Source organism: Panthera uncia, assembly GCF_023721935.1.
Source record: "Panthera uncia isolate 11264 chromosome A3 unlocalized genomic scaffold, Puncia_PCG_1.0 HiC_scaffold_12, whole genome shotgun sequence".
NCBI lineage: Eukaryota > Metazoa > Chordata > Mammalia > Carnivora > Felidae > Panthera > Panthera uncia.
In genome coordinates, this window is record NW_026057579.1 from 19816564 (window position 1) to 19837188 (window position 20625).

Genomic DNA, 20625 nt, shown 5'->3' on the forward strand with positions numbered 1-20625 from the left:
TTGCCTTGCCTTGCCTTGCCTTGCCTTGCCTTGCCTTGCCTTGCCTTTTTTAGTCTTTATTTTAAGTTTGAGGGAAGCTCATTTGCAGTTAAAACCATTTAATTGTATAAGGTTTACCATAACTCTTAAGTTACTTCTGTGAGTTGGAAAATGCTAGAAATTAGTAAGATTAATGAATCAACTGACTACTTCAAAATTCTGAATCTTGGGGTGCCTGCCTGGTTTAGTCAATAGATCATGTGACTCTGGGTCTTGGGGTCATGAGTTCAAGCCCCATGTTGAGGCTACTTAAAAAAAAAAAAAAAAAAGAATTCTGAATCTTGACGTAAGTGGCTATGCCAAGACTGAGAGTTCCATTCAAAAGCAGAAAATAATTGTAATAAATAGCTTTGGCTGTTTAGATATATAAACTATATTGCTAAATGAACAAAAAATACCAAATATTGCAAAGATGCAAAATCACAACAGATTGTTTTTTGATACTTAAATCTGTTGAATTTTAATCTCTCTCCAGCTTATTTCTTTCAGAACTATGTCCATAGCTTATAATGACAAGTATTCTATTCTTAGTTTCTGTTTTCTTCGCTAATACTTGTTTTACTCCAAATAGTATGTCCTCATATGCAGCCCTTCACACCTCTTTAGTTCAGAGACATGCTCTTTAGGAACTTGGCCCAGCCAGTTAAGACATGTCAGCATCCTGATCAGCTGAAATAAAAGCATTTGGTATTTTTTTATATGCAATAGTTACAGAGTGACCTTTCTTAGAAAGATTGTGTTTCTCTTAAAGTCTATATTTTCTTTTTATTATGTTATTTCTCGTAAGATTGAAAAGCAAGATGCTTTAGTTAATCAGTAGTGGAAATGGCCACCGGCTAAGATAGGAGTCAGGTACTTTATGCATATGATCTTTTAAATCTTTTTTTTTTTTTTAAGTTTATTTATTTTCAGAGAGAGTGAACGAATGAGCAAGGGTGAGCCGGGGGAGGGGCAGAGAAAAAGAGAGACTCCCAAGTGGGCTCTACACCATCAACGTGGAGCCCGATGCGGGCTCACGAACTGTGAGATCATGACCTGAGCCAAAAATCAAGAGTTGGACGCTTAACTGACTGAGCCATCCAGGTGCCCCTGATCTATTTAATTTTAAACCCTCTGAAGTCTTTATTTCATAGATAAAGACATTGAAGCAGTAAGAAATTACATAGCTAGTTAGTGATAAAACTTGAATCCACATCTGTCTGACTCCAAAATGTAAGTGCTGCTTCTGCTGCCTCATTTTTTCTTTTGAGTAGGATCAGGAGATGGAGTAAGGCTCTTAAAGGAGTTTGTTTTTTTTTTTTTAATGTTTATTTATTTTGAGAGAGAGCGAGTATGAGAGGGGTGAGGCAGAGAGAGCGAATCCCAGGCCGGCTTCTCACTGTCAGCACAGAGCCAGATGTGGGGCTCAAACTCACATACAGCGAGTTCATGACCTAAGCCAAAGTCGGACGCTCAACCAACTGAGCTCAACCAGCTGAGCCACCCAGGAGCCCCTACTTTAAATTTTGCTTTAACATTTATTCATTTTTTGAGAGACAGAGTGTGAGCGCGGGAGGGGCATAGAGCGAGGGAGACACAGAATCCGAAGCAGACTCCAGGCTCTGAGCTGTCAGCACAGAGCCCGACACGGGGCTCGAACTCATGGGTTGCGAGATCATGACCTGAGCTGAAGCTTAACTGACTGAGCCACCCACATGCCCCTTTATTTACTTTAAAATAAAACAGAATCATTGGCTCTTTTTTTTGTTTTCTTTTTTTTCCTCTGGTGAAATGGTTTTGCTTATATCTTACTGGTACTGGACAAACCATGCTTTTGAGAAAACAGTAGTAGGGGAAAAAGTCAAAAATGGAAAGATAAAAATGAGAGTGTAAACAGTATACAAAACACATTTTTCAGAGTCTGTGTTTATTTCTGTGACCTCCACCTCCATGCTAGTCCTAGATTACTCTCTTATTTGTTTTATGCCCTTTGGCTACTCTGCTAATCCAGACCTTTCATTTTGGGATCCCAAAAGGGCTTCTCCAAAAATGCCTGTTTAAAAATTTCCCTCAATACCTTTTCAGCTGTCCAGTGATCCTTTCCCATTTGTTTCATGGTGTGTTTGGGGAGGAAAATAGTTTGAAGAAACTAATTCATTAAAGTATGGATGCGTCACATGCTACTTTGAAAAACTTTACATTTATGTTATTTCCTTTTTATTTATATTTTATTTTATTAAAAATATTTTTTAATGTTTATTTATTTTTGAGACAGAGAAAGACAGAGCATGAACGGGGGAGGGGCAGAGAGAGAGGGAGAGACAGAATCCGAAGCAGCTCCAGGCTCTGAGCTTTCAGCACAGAGCCCGATGCAGGGCTCGAACTCACAGACTGTGAGATCATGACCTGAGGTGAAGTTGGAAGCTCAACTGACTGAGCCACCCGGGCGCCCCAATATTATTTCCTTTTTAAAAGTTAGATTCGTTGTTACCCAAATGAATTTCTTGTTGGAAGAATTGCTGATAACATGACCAAGGGAGAGCAAACAAAAGACTTTAATGAAAGGGTTTCTAAGAATACAAAAATTTCCAGTGACTTAAAAACCTACCAAGGTTATTTATTAATTTAGTGATTTCTAAACTCCCTGTTTTTCAACATAAGGGTTCTGCTGAGTTCTGTTTTGTTCTATGTGCTCTGTCAGGTAAGCATGCCATAAAAATCAGTTCATCCTTAGTTTTCAAGTTACTTAGGTTAAATTTTCAGTTCGTATGTGGATAATCATTACTGTGCATGTGCATCTATGTCTGTATAGATATGTGCATAAGTGTATCAGTTGAGTGAAAGATTCTTATGTTTATTATCTTTTTATATTTAAAATTAAGCTGAAATAGGGCATTCAAGTATCTGGGGAACTAGATGACTCTACATATCTTTTAACCTTGGAAGTCTGAGTCTGTTATTTAATCCTATTGAAATTCAAGGGATTGAGCTTTGAAGGATAAATATAGAGTGTGTAATAGTTCCGTCAGAGATAAGGAAGCTGATTAATTGAGGCCTAGTTTTGACAAGCCTATTCTGTAGGAGGGAGTACAGAAAAATGAACAAGAGATTGAGATTAGAAATTAGGATGGGTAAATTATTACAAGGGGAAATATCAGTAGGAATAAATAAATTAGACTGTTGAAGTCTGTTTTTTCTTTTTTTCTTTAAATGTTTATATATTTTTGAGAGAGAGCCAGCGAGTGAGCAAGCGCAAGTAGGGGAGGGGCAGAGAGAGAGAGAGGGACAGAGGATCCAAAGCTGGCCCTTGTTGACAGCAGAGAGCCTGATGCAAGGCTCCAACTCAGGAACTGCCAGATCATGACCTGAGCGAAAATCAAGAGTCGATGCTTAACCGACTGAGCCACCTAGGCGCCCCTACACTGGTGAAGTCTCTTAAAGCTCTTTATCAAAGGCTTGAAATGAGCATAATAAATACTGGAGGATATTGGAGAATTTTGAGGATGAACAGTAAAAGTTTATTCAATTTCTTTAAATTGGTTGCAGGAGGGGATGCCAGTGAGGAGAGAACCACAAATATGGGAAGGTATAGACTTTAGGATTTTATGAAGAGTGTTAAAGTACTGGAAGGACTGTCCTATGGAATAATGAAGAAATAATGGTAAACTTCTTCCCCCCACTACAAAGATAAATTATTTCAAGGTCATTTTGGAAAATTCACAGTACAGAAAAAAACAAAGAGGAAAGAAAAGATTGTCCCAGATTTTTTCCACTGTGATAGCCACTGATTTCCAGCATAAAATCAAGACTAAAAATGAAGTTATGGGAAGACACACTTGGCTAAGCTTGAGGAAGAATATAAATGATCGGAAATGCTTGAGGACATAGTTAGCCTCCACCACCTCAAATGCTTGTGCAAAAGATTGGACAATTACCTATTGATGTTTTCAGAGGAGCTCTAAGCATCTGTAGTAAATGGGCTAGATGACCTGTGAAGCTCCTTGTCAATCTGTGGATTTACCTGATTCTTTTTTTTTTTTAATTTTTTAAAATGTTTTATTTATACTTGAGAGAGAGAGAGAGAGAGAGAGAGAGAGACAGACAGAGCATGAGCGAGGGAGGGGCAGAGTGAGAGAGGGACACAAAATCCAAAGCAGGCTTTAGGCTCTGAGCTGTCAGCACAGAGCCTGACATGGGGCTTAAACTCACAAGCTGTGAAATCATGACCTGAGCTGAAGTTGGACACTTTACCGAATGAGCCACTCAGGCCCCCCATTTTTTAAAAAATATCCATTTATTTTTAAGGGAGAGAGACAGAATGTGAGTGGTGGAGGGGCATAGAGAGAGGAAGACACAGAATCCAAAGCAGGCTCCAGGCTCTAAGCTATCAGCCCAGAGCCTGATGCAGGTCTCAAACTCACGGACCACGAGACCATGACCTGAGCCAAAGTCGCATGCTTAACTGACTCAGCCACACAGGTGCCCCTGGATTTACCTGATTTTTATCTGTGGGTGTTACATAAACTGAAAATAAGGTAAAGAATGAGTAAGAGTTGAGGATTTTATTTGACCTAGCAAGTCCACTTCTGGGTATACACATAAAAGAATTGAGGCAGAGACTTGAATACATATTTTTGTAGCAATACTCATAATAGCAATAGTCACAATAGGCAAAAGATAGAAACAGCCCAGATGTCCATTAATGAATGAATGGATGAACAAAATGTGGCATATACATTCAGTGGACTGGTATTCAGCCTTAAAAAAGAAGGAAATTCTGGAGCACCTGGGTGACTCAGGTAAGCATCCCACTCTTGATTTCGGCTCTGGCTATGATCTAATAGTTCGTGGGATCAAGCCTGAGTCAGGCTCTGTGCTGACAGCATGGAGCCTGCTTGGGATTCTCTCACTATCTTTCTCTCTGCCCCTCTTCCACTCTGCTGCGCATGCTCTCTTGCTCTCTCTCAAAATAAACAAGTAAATAAATAAACATTAAAATAAAAAAAGGACATTCTGACATATGCTACAACATGGATGAAATTTGAAGACACTGTACGAAGTGAAATAAACCAGACAGAGGAGGAGAAATACTGTGTGATTCCACTTACTGTTTATAGAGGCAAAAAATAGAAGGGTGGTTGCCAGGGGTTGGATGTAGGGGAGAAATGGAGAGGTGTTTAATGGGCATAGGGTTTGAGTTTTGCAAGATAAGAGTTCTAGAGGTTGGTTGTGTAAGTGGTATGAATTTATTTAAGTGTAAGTGAAGTGCACACACACAGAAATGGTTGAGTTGGTAAATTTTATATATAGCTGTTTCTGATTGTGTTCAGTTCTTTTTTTTAATGTAAATTTATTTATTTTGGGAGAGAGCATGCATGCATGCCAGCGGGGGAGGGGCAGAGAGAATCCCAAGCAGGCACAAAGCCTGTCAGCACAGAGCCTGACACAGGGCTCCATCTCCGTGAGACCATGACCTGGGCCAAAATCAAGAGTCAGACGCTTACCTGACTGAGTCACCCAGGTGCCCCTGATTGTGTTCAGTTCTTGTGCTGATAGCAAAATTGCAAATATGGTACATTATTTTACATTACTAAACATTTAAAATTTGCACCAACTTGCCTCGTCTCTCTGGTGGGAGGGAAATATCAGTTAATCATAAATTAAATGATCCTATAGTGTGTGTGCACGCACTAGGAAATGAAGACCTCATATTATCTGGCTCTGCTCAGTGCCAGTTCTGTTATTTATTTATTTATTTATTTATTTATTTATTTATTTATTTATTTAATGAAAATGTAAGAATGTGTACTTATGGAAACTTCTTCCTTTTTTATGTCACCAGCACTTACTACCTTGTGGTTACAGAATAGCTGCTTTGTAAATGTTGGATGAATGAGAAACCAGATTAAAACAACTTTACTGAAGGCACCTAGGTGGCTCAGTTGGTTAAGCATCTGACTCTTGTCATGAGTTCAAGCCCTGCACTGGGCTCGTGCTGGGTGGGAAGCCTACTTAAAAGCAAAAACAAAACAACTTTATTGAGGTATGGTGTATGTAACATAAACTTCATCCATTTTAAGTGCACAGCTCAATGATTTTTAGTAAATTTACTGGGTTCGGCAACCATCAGCATAATGCAGTTTTAGAACATTTCCATCTCCCCGGCAAGATCCCTCATACACGTATACAGTTAATAGAAGTTCTCATTGCCAGGCATTAATCTACTTTTGTCTGTAGATCATGTCTAGATATTTCATATAAATGGAATCGTATGTGGTTTTTGAGATTAATCATATTGTAGCTTTTATAAGTACTTGATACTTTTGTATTGGTCCATATTGTTTCCATAGCTTTTCTCATACACAGTGCATGTTTTTAGCTTTTTATTTATTTGACACATTAATTTCAGACTTTAAGAAAATTTGCAAAAGTGGTAGGAAGAATTTTAACTTTTACCAAAATTTCCCAAATGCTAACATTTTATACTTTATCATTATATCTATCTAATTTGTATTTCTGAAATGTCAGATTAAATTGTAGACTTAATGCCCTATTCACATTTAAACACTTCAGGGTGTGTTTTCTAAAGGAAAGTACATTCCTTTACATAACCACAATGTAACTCTCAAAATCAGGACACTAACTTTGATATAATATTACAAGCTAACGAACGCAATGTATTCGGATTTGGTAATTCTTCCACTGATACCCTAATTCAGGATATCACACATTTGCATTTTTTTCATGTATCTTTATAGTCCTTTAACTGGGGAGCTGTTCTTTAATTTTTGTCTTTCACGACGTTGGCATTTTTAAAGAACTCAGGCCACCTGTTTTGTAGTCTGTCCCTCAGTTTGGTTATGTCTAATGTTTTCTCACAATTAGATTTGTGTTGTGCTTGAGTAGGCTGGAGCAGAGGGTGTGGGAAAATGATCATGGCCAGATTGTATTAATAATTCTGGACTTGGGAGACACCTGGGTGGGTCAGTCTGTTGCGCATCCGACTTTGGCTCAGGTCATGATCTCGCAGTTTGTGAGTTCAGGTCCCACGTTGGGCCTGCTGCGGTCAGCCTGTCAGTGCAGTGCCTGTTTGGGATCCTCTGTCCCCCTCTTTCTGCCCCTCTCCCACTTGCATTCTTTCAAAAAAGATATATTAACAAAAATAATTCTGGACTTGACTCTAAGACATTGTGATATCGTGGATGAATTTTAAAGCTAGGCGAGGTGGCATGATCATATTTGTTTTTAAAACTTTTACCCTGGCTTCAGAGTGGAGAATTGATGGGGGTGAAGGTAAATTTACTGTCTCTTGAGATAGGGAACACTGGAATACTATGAGACTGGAGTGGGGGAGCAAGCCGTTAGGGTCATTACCACAGTTAGTGAATCTCTTCTCTGACATACACTTTATATATATTACCTATAATCTGTGCAGTCAAATTACAGAGTAGGTGGTATTACCCCCATTTTACAGAGGAGACAATGAAGATTAAGGGCATTTAAAGTGACTTGCCTGTGGCCACTCTCAGATCTGTATTCAGATGAGTGTGAATATATGTCTGGCTTTTTTTTGCCACATGGTGATGCCTCCTTTCATTAGTTTCTATATGTAATGTTTCACCTGAGCAGTGTAATTACAAACCTCAGGTCTTTTCAGCCCTACTCAATACTGCTGAGTTACAACTCTTCCTGCAAAGAGAACTAAATAAGGCCGTTGGCAGTATAACTGAAGTTACTTCTATTTTGGGGACTTGTGTATGAAACATCTTACTGTATTCCTTTACATGAGGTAGATTCAGCACAAAATTATGGCACGTGTTCCTTTCCCTCCTCCCCAACTCTACTTTCTTGAGCATGGGTAAGAAAAATTAGAAGCTGCATTGTCTCATGAATTATGTAATCTCTTGAGGTGTTCTTGCTTCAGGTGTCAGGACTTACCTCATACTGTACTTAAACTTCACTTTACGTTGGTATTGATCTTCTGAGTACCAGGCTTTTATCGCCCATTCACATGGAACCTATTTCTTTGAATTATTCAGTTCTTTTATTTAATTATATAATTCTGGAGTTATTTTCCTTGAAGATCTATTACTACCATCATGGGAAGTGTAGCCTTTTATACTTCTCTGCCATTGCTTCATTATTCTTAAAAATAAACTCTGCCAGGATTTTCTGACTTTTTGTATTTTCCTGAAACCAAATCTAAGTTTTTGTTTTAATTAGTATAGTATTCTGTATATCTTGGGGGTTATTCAGAACTTGCCTATTTCCTTTAAAGGAAAATTATACCCAGATTTGCAACGAAAATATTATGATGGTGTTTTTAAGACTTTTACCACATCTTTTCACCAGATGTGTATCATTTACTTTCATTTCTTGGGTTTTCCTTTAAGGAGTTTTTTTGGTTTGGGTTGTTTTGTTTCTGTTTTTGTGTTTTGGATTCTAGGTACTAGATCCTAGATCACATTATTTATTTCTTTCTCTGACTTAAAGTACTTTATTTTTTTTTAAGATTTTATTTTTTTAAAGTGATCTCTACACCCAACATGGGACTCAAACTCACAGTCTAGAGATCAAGAACGCAATTTCTACTGACTGAGCCAACCAGACACCCTATTAATGTAGTTGTTACTGATTGATGTCTTGTTGGTTACTGTACTAATACATGGCCAACCATTTCCTTATTAATGAACTTTAAGCCATTTTCAGTGCTTTGACACTTTTAACAATGCTGGATATAATCCTCCTATATATGGCCGTAAGTCCTTGTGGCCTTATTTTTATAGGATGGATACAAGTGGGATTATTGGATCAGTGGGCCCTAATTTTTTTTTCATTTCAATGGAAATTTCCATGTTACTTCCCTAAGATAGAACTGAGAAGGAATGGGAAAGGTGGTAATTTTTAGCTCTGCCAACAGTCTTTTAAGAGTACTCATTTGCCCATAACCTTATCAGCAATGGATTTTATCAATTCATTTGATTTTTTGTTTTTTGTTTTAAAGTAATTATAGACTCCCAGGAAACTGGGAAAGTAATCCCATGTATACCTCACCCAGCTTCCTCCAGTGGTAACATAGTGCAACATCAAAACCAGGAAATTGATGTTAGCACAGTACTGTTAACTAAGATGTGGATTCATTTGATTTCCAGTCTAATTAACAGTATCTTGATTTAATTTTTTCCCCTTTGATCACTAAGAAGTTTGGGCTTCCTTTTAAGTGTTCTATAGGCCATTTACATACATGTTTTATGATCACTTACTCATATCCTTTATCCACTTAAAAAAATTTTTTTAAGTTATTTATTTATTTTGAGAGAGAAAGAGAGAGCACAAGCTGGGGAGGGGCAGAGAGAAAGAGAGAATCCCAAGCAGGCTCTGCACCATCAGCGCAGAGCCCAATGTGGGGCTCGAACCTACAAACTGTGAGATCACAACCTGAGCCGAGATCGAGAGTTGGATGCTTAACCGATGGCACCACCCAGGCTCCCTCTTTATCCACTTTTTTAAATTGGTTGTTTGTGTTTTCCTAAAAGCAGCTCTTGTAGGACTGTTCATTATTTTGTCTGCCATTTGTTTCACAGTTACTCCTTTCAGCTTCATATACTGTCTACAGTTCGGTTGATCTTATTTTTTTTCCTACATAGAGATGTTTATTTTTATTTAATCATTGTTTCTCTTTTGTGGTTTTTAGGTTTTTCTCTCTTATTTAGAAAGGTTTATCTATCTTGCAGTGATACACTATTTTCCTTTTAATAATCTCCTATTTTTTTACAGTTTGGCCTTTAATCCGTTTGGAATGTTGTGCATATGCTGTGAAAATTAGTGTCCCCAGATGAATAACATGCTATGCCAGCACTACTTAACATAAACTATTTTATTTACACTTCTTTTGGTTGCTTTTGACTTAAAATCTCAGCAGTTCCAAAGGTAGGATCGGCTTAAGGCAAGGCTTGATAGAACTGCAAAAATAACATTGCTAAAATTATTGCTGTTTTCCTTTTTTTTCTTTCGTCAATTCAGTGCCTTTTTGGGTGTTGTATTTTTCCCTATAATCCTTATCCAACCCTTCCTTTGTCTGTCCTATGTGTTGTTTACCCCAAATCCAGATACTTTCCTCATGGTCACATGATTGAAAGGTTTAGGCATTACTTCATCTTACTGCTAAGGGGAAGAGAGGGAGTTTCTTTTCTTAAATGCCCAAGTAAATAGCTCCTAGGATTGTTGCCCCTGATTAAGTCATGTGTCTGTTCCTGAATCTGTTACTGTGGGGGTGGGGAATGGGGGTGCTTTTTCAACTGATTGGCTTTTTCAACCAGGAATCATGGTTTAACAGTTTGAATTTACACCTGTGATGCACAGGGGGTTGAATCTGTCTCAACCACATGTGTGAGAGTGGGAGAGGAATAATGTTTCATGGGAAATTTTAGGTATTGTCTTCAGAAGAGGGAATAGATAGATGCTAGGTAGTCAAACCACAGGTGACCATGTCATGAGCCTGTCTCCTTCCTACTACACAGATCATACAGATAGGTACAGAATTGTACAGTTAACAAAAATCTCACTTTTTACATTTATTAGCTGTTTCTGTATTTTGTTTTAACAACAGTCTAGAGTGTTCATTTGCCTATTTATTTTGTCTTAGAAACATATTACTTCAATAATAATAGCATACAGTACATTTTAATATCTTTTTAAGTCTCCCATCATTTTTTGCCCAGAGATTTTTTTTAAGTTTATTTATTTTTTTGAGAGAGAGAGTGAGAGAGAGCACGAGCACAAGTAGGGGAGGGTTAGAAAGAGAGCGAGAGAGAGAATTCCAAGCAGATTCTAGGCTGTCAATAGAGCTCGACTTGGGGCCTAAGATCATGAGATCATGACCTAAGCCAAAATCATGGTCGCCTGACTGACCGAGCCACCCGCCCAGGTGCCCCGCCCAGAAATTTCTTATATATTTATGTGATATAAACTTTGGAATTCTGACTAGAATTGAATTGTGTGTGTGTGTGTGTGTGTGTGTGTGTGTGTGTGTGTGTGTGTTTTAAGTAGGCTCCAATGTGGAACTTTGTACTCACGACTCTGAGATAAGAGTTGTATATTTAACCAACTGAGTCACCCAGTTGCCCTGCAGTATATGTGTTTTTAAGATGGAAGTTCCAAATTATGTAAACATAACTATGAAAATCAACCTGGAGAGTCTCAACACTTTCTTCAGGAAAAAAATTTTTTTTTTTTTAAATTTTCTTGGTTGCCCTCCATCTTCTTAACAGTTTTTGACCCTCAACACTTTCATAACTACCAGAAGACAGTGGACCCATGGTCCTGCTCTCCCCCATAGACAACTCTTTAGGTATTTCCAAGATACCTAGCAGCCTCTTCTATTAGGCTTATTTGGGTTTTTGAGTGGTACCAACAGAGAATTAAGAGAGAGAACAGCTGGAAATGTACAAATAAGCTCAGGTATTAGGAGGAAAAAAACCTTTTTAAATTAAGGATGTCACACATCTATTATATTGCTATTTGTTAGGTAAGTACAAAAAGATAGGAAAATGAAATGTGGTAACAGAAAGGAAAGTATTATATTTATATTTTTTACAGATAATCTATTATATACCTAAAGCTCTAGAGGTTTGGTGAATGTATACTGAAATTAGTAAACATTTAACCAAGGTGTTACAAAGAAGATAAATGTTCTAAAGCCTACTTTACCTCTTTAAGTGATCTTGTAATAGATCTAAGTACAAGAGACTATTGCATTTTATATATATATGTATATATATATGTATATATATATATACATATATATATGGCATCACTGTGTCCTACACTTGAAACTAATATGAGTAATATATGTCGATTATATCAATAAAAATGTAAGAAATAAATATGAGACCATATAAATGTGTTCTTTCACACCTCAGATTCAGTCTGTTGCATCAGTGTGCATGGAGATAGATATATATATGGTTTTTTATTAATATTGTTTGTTTGAATCTATATTTGTGTTCTTTCTCCCCCCACCCCCGTTTTACTTCTGGACATGTAAAGCTTGTGAAAACTTCTGCTAAATGAAGGAGAACCTTTTTTTTTTTTTTCCTTTTTTAATTTTTATTTATTTTTTTTAAATGTTTTATTTATTCTTGAGAGAGAGAGACAGACAGACAGAGTGTGAGCGGGGAGGGGGCAGAGAGAGAAGGAGACACAGAATCCGAAGCAGGCTCCAGGCTCTGAATTGTCAACACAGAGCCTGACGCAGGGCTCGAACTCATGAACCGTGAGATCATGATCTGAGCCAAAGTTGGACCTTAACCAACTGAGCCACCCAGGTGCTCCCTTTTTTCTTTCTTTCTTTCTTTCTTTCTTTCTTTCTTTCTTTCTTTCTTTATTTTTCTTTTTTTCTTTCTTTCTTTTTTAATTTTAGCTTTATGGAGGTATAAATTGACAAAATTGTAAGTGAATTACAGTATTTGTAAAATATATTTGTAATAACTCCTGTGAGGTACATGTTCTCTTGCATGTTAGCTACTGCATCAGGATGAAGAAAATTAAAGAATTAATTTTTCTTTAGATACACGGGGATAAATTTTACATCCATTTCTCCATGGCATCCTTTCTGTAGGTTGATATTATAGTTTATAAAATATGTTTATGTGAAATGATGTTGATCAGTTAGTTTTATCTTAAGTCAGTGTCATGTAGGATACTCAGAGACAGAAACTAATCATTGTGTTCCTCTTGTTCTTTTTTTTATTTTTCCTTTGCAGTGGGACTTCCCCTCTTGCATGCCTGAATGCAATGTTGCACACAAACTCCCGAGGTGAAGAGGGCATCTTCTATAAGGTTCCAGGTAGAATGGGCGTATATACTTTGAAGGTAAATATTTTTGTTAGGACGTCACTTAAAAACTAAAATTGGGAAGAGGTAATATGTTCAACTCTGTATCCTGCACAGTTTTTTTACTAATCTGTAACCATCTGTAGGTAGACCAGAAAAGTAATTTTATTTTTTATTCTTTATTATAATGCTATCTTGAAAGGATGAACTGAAAATGACTTCCAGTGACTTTTTAAGGGACCTCACAACATTTGAATAATGAGTGTTACCTTGGAGCTACCACCTTGATGCTTTATATTACTTTGTGATTTTATTCTTGTAGCCTGGATGCTTTATATTACTTTGTGACTTTATTCTCCATTAAATTCAGAGCTGTAGTTCTCCTTTTGTAATGGAGAAAAAGCCAAAGTTCTTGCTTAGTGTTGGTCAGGTAGGATAAACACCGGAATATGGACCCAGATCTGACTGGATTCCTGACTGAGTCTTTGTTCTTTTTTATCCTAATAGTCTTGCTGATTTCTGATTCTGGCACTGAGGTCCCTTCAGTGACAAACAGGAAAACCAATTTAAAGGAGTTTGATTAAAACAGAGAGTTTACTATAGAACTATAAATTCTGAGGAAACTCAGCCTGGATCCAGGAGCTCAAATGATGTCATCGGGGATTGGTCTCTGTCCTTCTTTTGGCTTCATTCTCAGGCAGGCTCTCTCCTATTGTACATGACTTCACTGTCCACCCCAAATCTGCAGGCTGTAAGTCTGGAGAGAAAAGAGCCTTGAGTCTGAAGTGGGAGCCCTCCAGTTAGTTTTGATTTGGTTTAATTGGTTTGGTTTGGCCCATGTGTCTATACTTGAATAATGAATGCACTGAGGCTTCTGATTGGCTGTACACAAGTTCATGATCACTCTGTTTTTTTTTTTTTTAATGTTTACTTATTTTTGAGAAAGTATGAGCAAAGGAGGAGCAGAGAGAGAGGGGGACAGAGGATTTAGAGTAAACTCCGGGCTGATGCCCCAGATTACTTTTGATGTGAGTTTGAGGGTAAGCCCTCTGCCAGACGAATTCAGGAAAGGGGTTGTATGCCAGAAATTATCAGCAGGAGGAGAATTAATGCTTGGCATGCACTGACTGTTATCCATGTGTACGTGGGACTCTGTCCCCTCTTTTTAGCTTTGAGCTGTAGTCATCACTATGTTCAGTGGTTTTGTGTAGCCCACTAACATTAGAAAGTTCTAATTTACCTATAAAACCTCCTTTTTATACACTTTGTTAAAACTTCTGTGATTAGGGACTCTACTCCCACAGGGAGCTTTTTGTGTTTCTTTTAAGTCTTAGTTGTTCTAGACCTTCCATATTGTTAATAACATTAATTAAATGCCTACTCTATGCTGAGCACTGTGGAGGTCATAAAGAAGAAACTGGACGCTGATCTGTCGACTCTCACGTAGTTATTAAAGCAATTGCATACTGACAAAATGTACTGTGATATAAAGTACTATACTATAAGGCCTCATGATCATGTAGAGAAATAAAGATTAATTTTGAAAAGAAGGATCTAGAAAGCTTTTTTTTTTTAACTTGTAAGATTTGGGATAAACTTTTACAAATAAGTAATGGGAGGGGGGCCTTCCAAGGATAAGGAAATAGCTTAAGTAAAGGCACAGATAGAAAGATTCAGAATGGATTGGAAAATAGAGTAAATTAGACTGGTTACCATAATCTGTGTGTGGGCTAGTGTGGTAACGAGTTGGGGGTGGGGTTAACATGAGGTAAAGATCCAACTTTGGAGGCTTTTGAAGACCTGACTTAGCAGTTTGAGAGAGAAAAAAAGAGAGATAGCTGAGGAGATGGCAGAGGTTTTTCAGGAAAATAGCATGATCAAATCTGTTAGGAAGATAATTCAAGTAGGATCGATTTAAGGATAAAGCAGGGATTGTTTGCAAGAGATAATTGACCTGAACCATGAGAGTGGTAGAAGAGATAGAGGCGAGGGACATTACAGAAATAAAATGTATACTATATGGAGTTGGTAATGATGAGGTGAAATGATTCTGAGATTTGGGGCGTGCACAGTTGACCAGTTGATCCTGAAAGGGTCACAAGTTTAAGTTTAAGAAGCATTATGTTTGTACTTAAAATACTTGTTGAACCTATGGGTCAGGAGGTCTGGCTGGCAACTAACTGTGAAAGTCCTGCATTTTGAAGGAAAGAATACAAAAATATAGGGTGTGTATTTTAAGAAAGTATATAACATAAGAAATGACTTAGAAATGGCACTAGGATATAAACATAAGTGGGAAGTATCAGTTCCTTACTAGATCAGAGGTTATTATCTTGGCTGTAATGTTCTGAGTGCCAGTTGTAGGTAGGAGGGTTACATGTCGGAATTATTTTTTATCTGATTATAAAAATTAATTATGTGGGAAAATAAAAAAAATACATTGAGAGAAAAAAAGAACCATCCATAGTTTCATACCTTAGAAATAACATTAATATGTATATTTATGTGTGTATATTTTTATATACTATATACATATATAGTAGTTAATATTTATTAAGCTCTTATTATATGCCAGGCACTATTCTAAGCATTTTACATTTAACTCATTTAATTTCTGAATAATCTTTTAAGGTAGGTACTATTATCCCCATGGTATAGACAGGTAAACTGAAGCATATGAGGTTAAGACTTTGGCCAAAGCTGCATAATTAGAAGATAAAGCCAGAATTCAAACCCAGAAAGTTTTTATTTCCAAGTTCTTGATCTTGCAGCATATACTGTTATATTTCTCATATACTGTGCTGACACAGGTTATCCTTTCTGATTAGCAATCTCACTATCCAACGTAGAAACCAAAGATTCTTATGAGTTTTTTTTTTAATGTTTATTTATTTTTGACAGAGACAGAGACAGAATGTGAGTGGGTTAGGGGCAGAGAGAGAGGGAGACACAGAAGCAGAAGCAGGCTCCAGGCTCTGAGCTGTCAGCACAGAACCCGATGCGGGGCTTGAACTCACGAGCTGTGAGATCATGACCTGAGCCAAAGTCAGACGCTCAACCGACTGAGCCACCCAGGCACCCAAGTGTTTAAAAAAATTATTCCTTTTGCGGTGCCTGGCTGGCTCAGTTGGTAGGGCATTCTGGTAGAGCACGTGATTCTTGATCTTGGGGTTGTAAGTTCGAGCCCCATGTTTTAAGATTACTTAAAAATACAAAAAAAATTTTTAATTTCTTTTATATTTGACTCTTGCTACTTATTAACCAATATGTAGGAATCAGATTCAAATAATACAGTATCTGTTCCTAACCAGACTCAACTGAATTCATAATACATAATGGTACATACATGCAAATAATGTGTGTGTGTGTGTGTGTGTGTGTGTGTGTGTGTGTGTATATGGATGATGAATATATCTACCTTTTACAAAATTTTTATTATATACTTGTTTTATTCTGAACATTTCCTCATTTACTTGGACTTAATATATTTCCAGTTTTTGTCTAATTTGAGCCTCTGTATTGTGCTTGCATATGATTGTCATGTATAATTTTTATCTTTGGATGTAGATGGAAACATTAGCTAAATTGACCCAAAGAAGAGAGATGACAGGAATTCAGAAAATATTGCTGGTTCTGCTACTGAATCCTATAATACTAAAAATTAATCAGCACAGTTAAGTTGCAAACAATGCATATCAGAAATTTAATTCCTATTTGCTGAAATGGTAATGATTAATCCTAATTGGATGCCTACATTTTCAGAAAGATGTGCCGGATGGGGTGAAAGAGCTATCAGAAGGTTCAGAAGAAAGCAGTGATGGTCAGTCAGATTCCCAGAGTTCTGAGAACAGCAGCAGCAGCAGTGATGGTGGCAGCAACAAGGAGGGAAAAAAGAGCAGGTGGAAAAGGAAAGGTAAATCCACCTGATCTCTCAATAAAGTACTGAATGCTATAGGACAAATGCCCTTGTTAGCTCCTCTTTTTTCAGACCCTAGGACAGTCCGTCGCTTTCCCTTTCCCTTTAGATCGGTACCGTCCAGTTGAATTTCTTGCAGTGATGGAAATGTCCTGTGTCTATGGAGGTCCAACCCAACATAGCCAGTAGCTACACATGTCTATTGAGCCCTTCAAATATGGCAGTTTGGGAACTGAATTTTTATTCTTTTTTAACTTAAATAGCCACATGTGGCTAGTGGCTGTCGGTTGGACAACATAGCTCTAGGTTTTTTTATTTATTTATTTTTATTTTTATTTTTTTCAGTATATGAAATTTATTGTCAAATTGGTTTCCATATATAGCTCTAGGTTTTATCTGGATTTATTTTCAGTTCTTGGTCAGCCATAGCCTTTTTTTTTTTTTTTTTAAAGACTGTTCTAATTTTTTTTCTTGTCTCTTTAACCTTCTCTTCTAAAATTTGAGCATTTTTTGCTCTAACAGCTATATGCTTACTAGGAAAAGAATGCTTTTCATTTCTGTTAGCAAAGCCTAAATTTAGTCTGATGGTCTTTGCTCTTTCCTGCTTGGTGTCTGCTTCATAGCTTATCCAAAAAACTTTTTTTAGGGAATAGTGTCTTTGTTGCTACAACTTACCTGAGATGGATTTTCCACTTAAGGATGCATTTTATTATCTATTCTTGCTGATTATCTGTAGCTTCTTGTCAGAGTCTTCTTAAAGAGGGCAAATTGTTTTCACCTCAGTATTCATAAATTCAGCTGTACATGCAGGGCAGATTTTAAGCCAAATCATGGTGGTTTCTTTACAAGGACTGATATTCCAGAACAAAATAGACATCCGAGAGTGTCCCTAGCTTGGATATCCTCTTAGGTTTGTGTTATAGGTCAACTCTCTTTGGATCTAGAAACGAGAGTTATATATGTAGGAATCCTGGATTCATTAATTTTAGGTGCCTTTGGAACTATTGATGTGGAACTGTATGAGAAAAGCAGTCTGATTCATTACCATCACTGCATTCATGCAGGTGCTACTCCTGGAGAGAACTGAGATGATTGGTGGCATCATTTGTGTCCTCTGGTAAAGCTACCACACATGCAATTTGGGCACATTTTGTAATCAGGATTTTAGCTTTAAGATCACAACCACTTAAGAGAGCAACCTAGACCTCACATACTAGGAACAAATGGTATAAAGTCAAATAAAGCTAGTACCTGTGGTAATTATTCTTGTGTGTGTGTGTGTGTATACACACACCCTGTCAGTAGTGAAAGGAGGTGTGGTCCAGGGCTTTACATTCCTTAGATTCCACTAAGGATCTTTTTTTGGGAGGGTGTAGCCAAAAGTGGTAAGGGGTCTATATCTCCTGCTTGTCCCCAGTTTAAACTTTTAAGTTTGGAAATTGTTGTTCTAAGATTAGGAACCAAGCCAACTCATTAAGCAAGAGAAGCAGTTAGCAAGATTCATAATTTCTAGATGTGGCTGGAAACAGAAATCAATAACAAAGTTGGTCAGACTAGTGAATTTGGGAACAAAATCATGGTCTTGGAGGTCTCTCTTTTTCAATAGCCACATATGCAGCAGTAGCTGTTGTGAGTAGGGGCTGTTACATGTTTGGTAAAGCCTGTCTCTAAGAAATTAAGAGGAGGGGCGCCTGGGTGGCTCAGTCGGTTGAGCGAACGACTTCGGCTCAGGTCACGATTTCGCGGTCTGTGAGTTCGAGCCCCGCGTCGGGCTCTGTGCTGACAGCTCAGAGCCTGGGGCCTGTTTCAGATTCTATGTCTCCCTCTCTCTGACCCTCCCCCGTTCATGCTCTGTCTCTCTCTGTCTCAAAAATAAATAAACGTTAAAGAAATAGCAATAGAATCCCGTTGTTAATAGGTTAATAGATCTAAAATAGCATAACCTTGTGCTATACTTGGCATAATAATAGAAGATATTTAACAGGGAAGTAGTAGCAAATTCAGAATTGTGATCTAAATAAATTGTTATTGAACTGCCTTTGTATTCATTGCTTTTCTAGAAATTATCACATTATTGAGTATTTATCCTCAGTTTACGTTAAGATGACATGTTCTGTAAAGCTCTTTTCTCATTATAGGAAGTTCAGTAAACTAAGAGGAGAATGGGCTAAATGGTGTTTGGAAGATAAAGATAAGAGGGGCGCATGATGTCATGTGGAATTCATGTTTACTCTTTGCTGAGCTACCAGTAACGAAGAATGATTTCATTTCTCATAGAAAGTGCTTCTCTCGTTCATGGGTCGTACATATGGCGTATGGCTTAGATAGGTAAATTTTTAGGTGTATATTATGTAATCTGGGAATGTTTTTGTAGTCCAGTGCAAATGAAAGTGGAAAACTTGTAGTTAGCAGTGCTAGTAGCAACATGTAGCAGAGCAGTTTTAAATCAGTTACAGTTATTAATAAAGGGAAAGCAAAGTAATTGTGCCTATTCCGTTTTCTTATTTAGGGCTGTTACTCTCAATCTGACATCATTTTATTTCAAATGCATTGTAAGACAGGAAGAACATTGAGATAGTATCAAAACCCACTTCCTTTTATGTACAAAAATAAAGAGCTCTGACAGCAGAACTGGTACTTCTAGTTGAAAATCGATAGAACCTTTCTTGGTAATAGGTATACCTTTCAGCCAAATAGGCAGAGAACAGAACTTTGAAATTCAGTCCAATATTAAAACTAGTTTATTGATTTCCATGTAAAGTGGAAGAACTTAGAAGTTCATAGCTTTGGTTCCTAATTGTCAGACAGGAAACCATGTTCAGAGAAGAGCTTTATGGGATTCCATGCCAAGGTAAGGCGGAGTAAATCTAGAAAAAAATGATTAGAGTCAACTTTTTTTGTTGCTTTTTTTTTTTTTAATAGGATCATAGCTAAGTGAAGTCTCTGTCTTTTCCCCCAAATAAAATACAAATATTGCAACATGAAGCAAAGATAGAAGTATTATTTTTATCTTCTGATAGAAAAAAGTTTTGTTAAATTTTGGCCTGCTTTTAAAATGTCTTAAAAGAAAAATTAATTATGTAAGATATACCTTTTGACTTACAAGGAATTACAGATTCTTTCCAGGGGCATGATCTAATGTTAATTTTATCACTTATGCAGAGGTATTTTAAATCAGAAATATGACAAATACTATGTTTGGAGTTATTTAAAATACCAAAGACCTGCCTGCCCTATAACATCATTTATACATGTAAGTTTACTAAATGAGGATGATTATTTATAGAAATGTCTCCTTTAAAAATTAGTACACTGTGGAGAAAAACTCCTTTGGGCAAAGTTAACTTATGTGGAGAGAGAGAGCTTTGAGAGAGATGTTCTCTTTCTTCTCTGGTGTGGTTGGTGGCTGAGTCAGAGGTTTTAGCTCTGTCATATATTAAGGATGGCTCCACTGTTAGGACTTGGATAGGTAGGGTACCCAGGTATCCTCTCCATCTTTGATTAGGGGATTGTTCGAATATTAATCGTAGCCACACCCTGCCAAGTTTGAAGGAGACTGCACTTGGAGTAGGAAGAGGGTACATAAAAAACTAAAAGTCTGTTAACTTCTAGAAATGAAACTACTCAAAAGAAAACTATTGTGAAAAAAGAACTCTCCCTTAAGAGAAGGATTACTGTTGATGAAAATTAAAACAGTTTGGATACTTCAGTTGTTATCAGTCTTTCAGTTGTTAATCCTTCAATTGTAGGAAGCTAAGCTTCAATTGTAATGTTATTGCTTCATTATTTCTGATAGTATTTCTTAAAAAAAAAATTTTTTTTTGCCATTTATTTATTTTGGAGAGACAGAGACAGAG

At 37.1% G+C, this 20625-nt stretch overlaps 1 protein-coding gene across 1 annotated transcript in view; it reads left to right on the forward strand.

The window, feature by feature from the left end:
• ASXL2 (ASXL transcriptional regulator 2) overlaps positions 1 to 20625 on the forward strand; it is a 134705-nt gene that overhangs the window by 63888 nt on the left and 50192 nt on the right. The window contains exons 3-4 of the mRNA XM_049651924.1: positions 12783 to 12891; positions 16615 to 16765. Of these exons, the coding sequence (XP_049507881.1) occupies positions 12783 to 12891; positions 16615 to 16765 (260 nt within the window). The remainder of the gene's footprint in view (positions 1 to 12782; positions 12892 to 16614; positions 16766 to 20625) is intronic.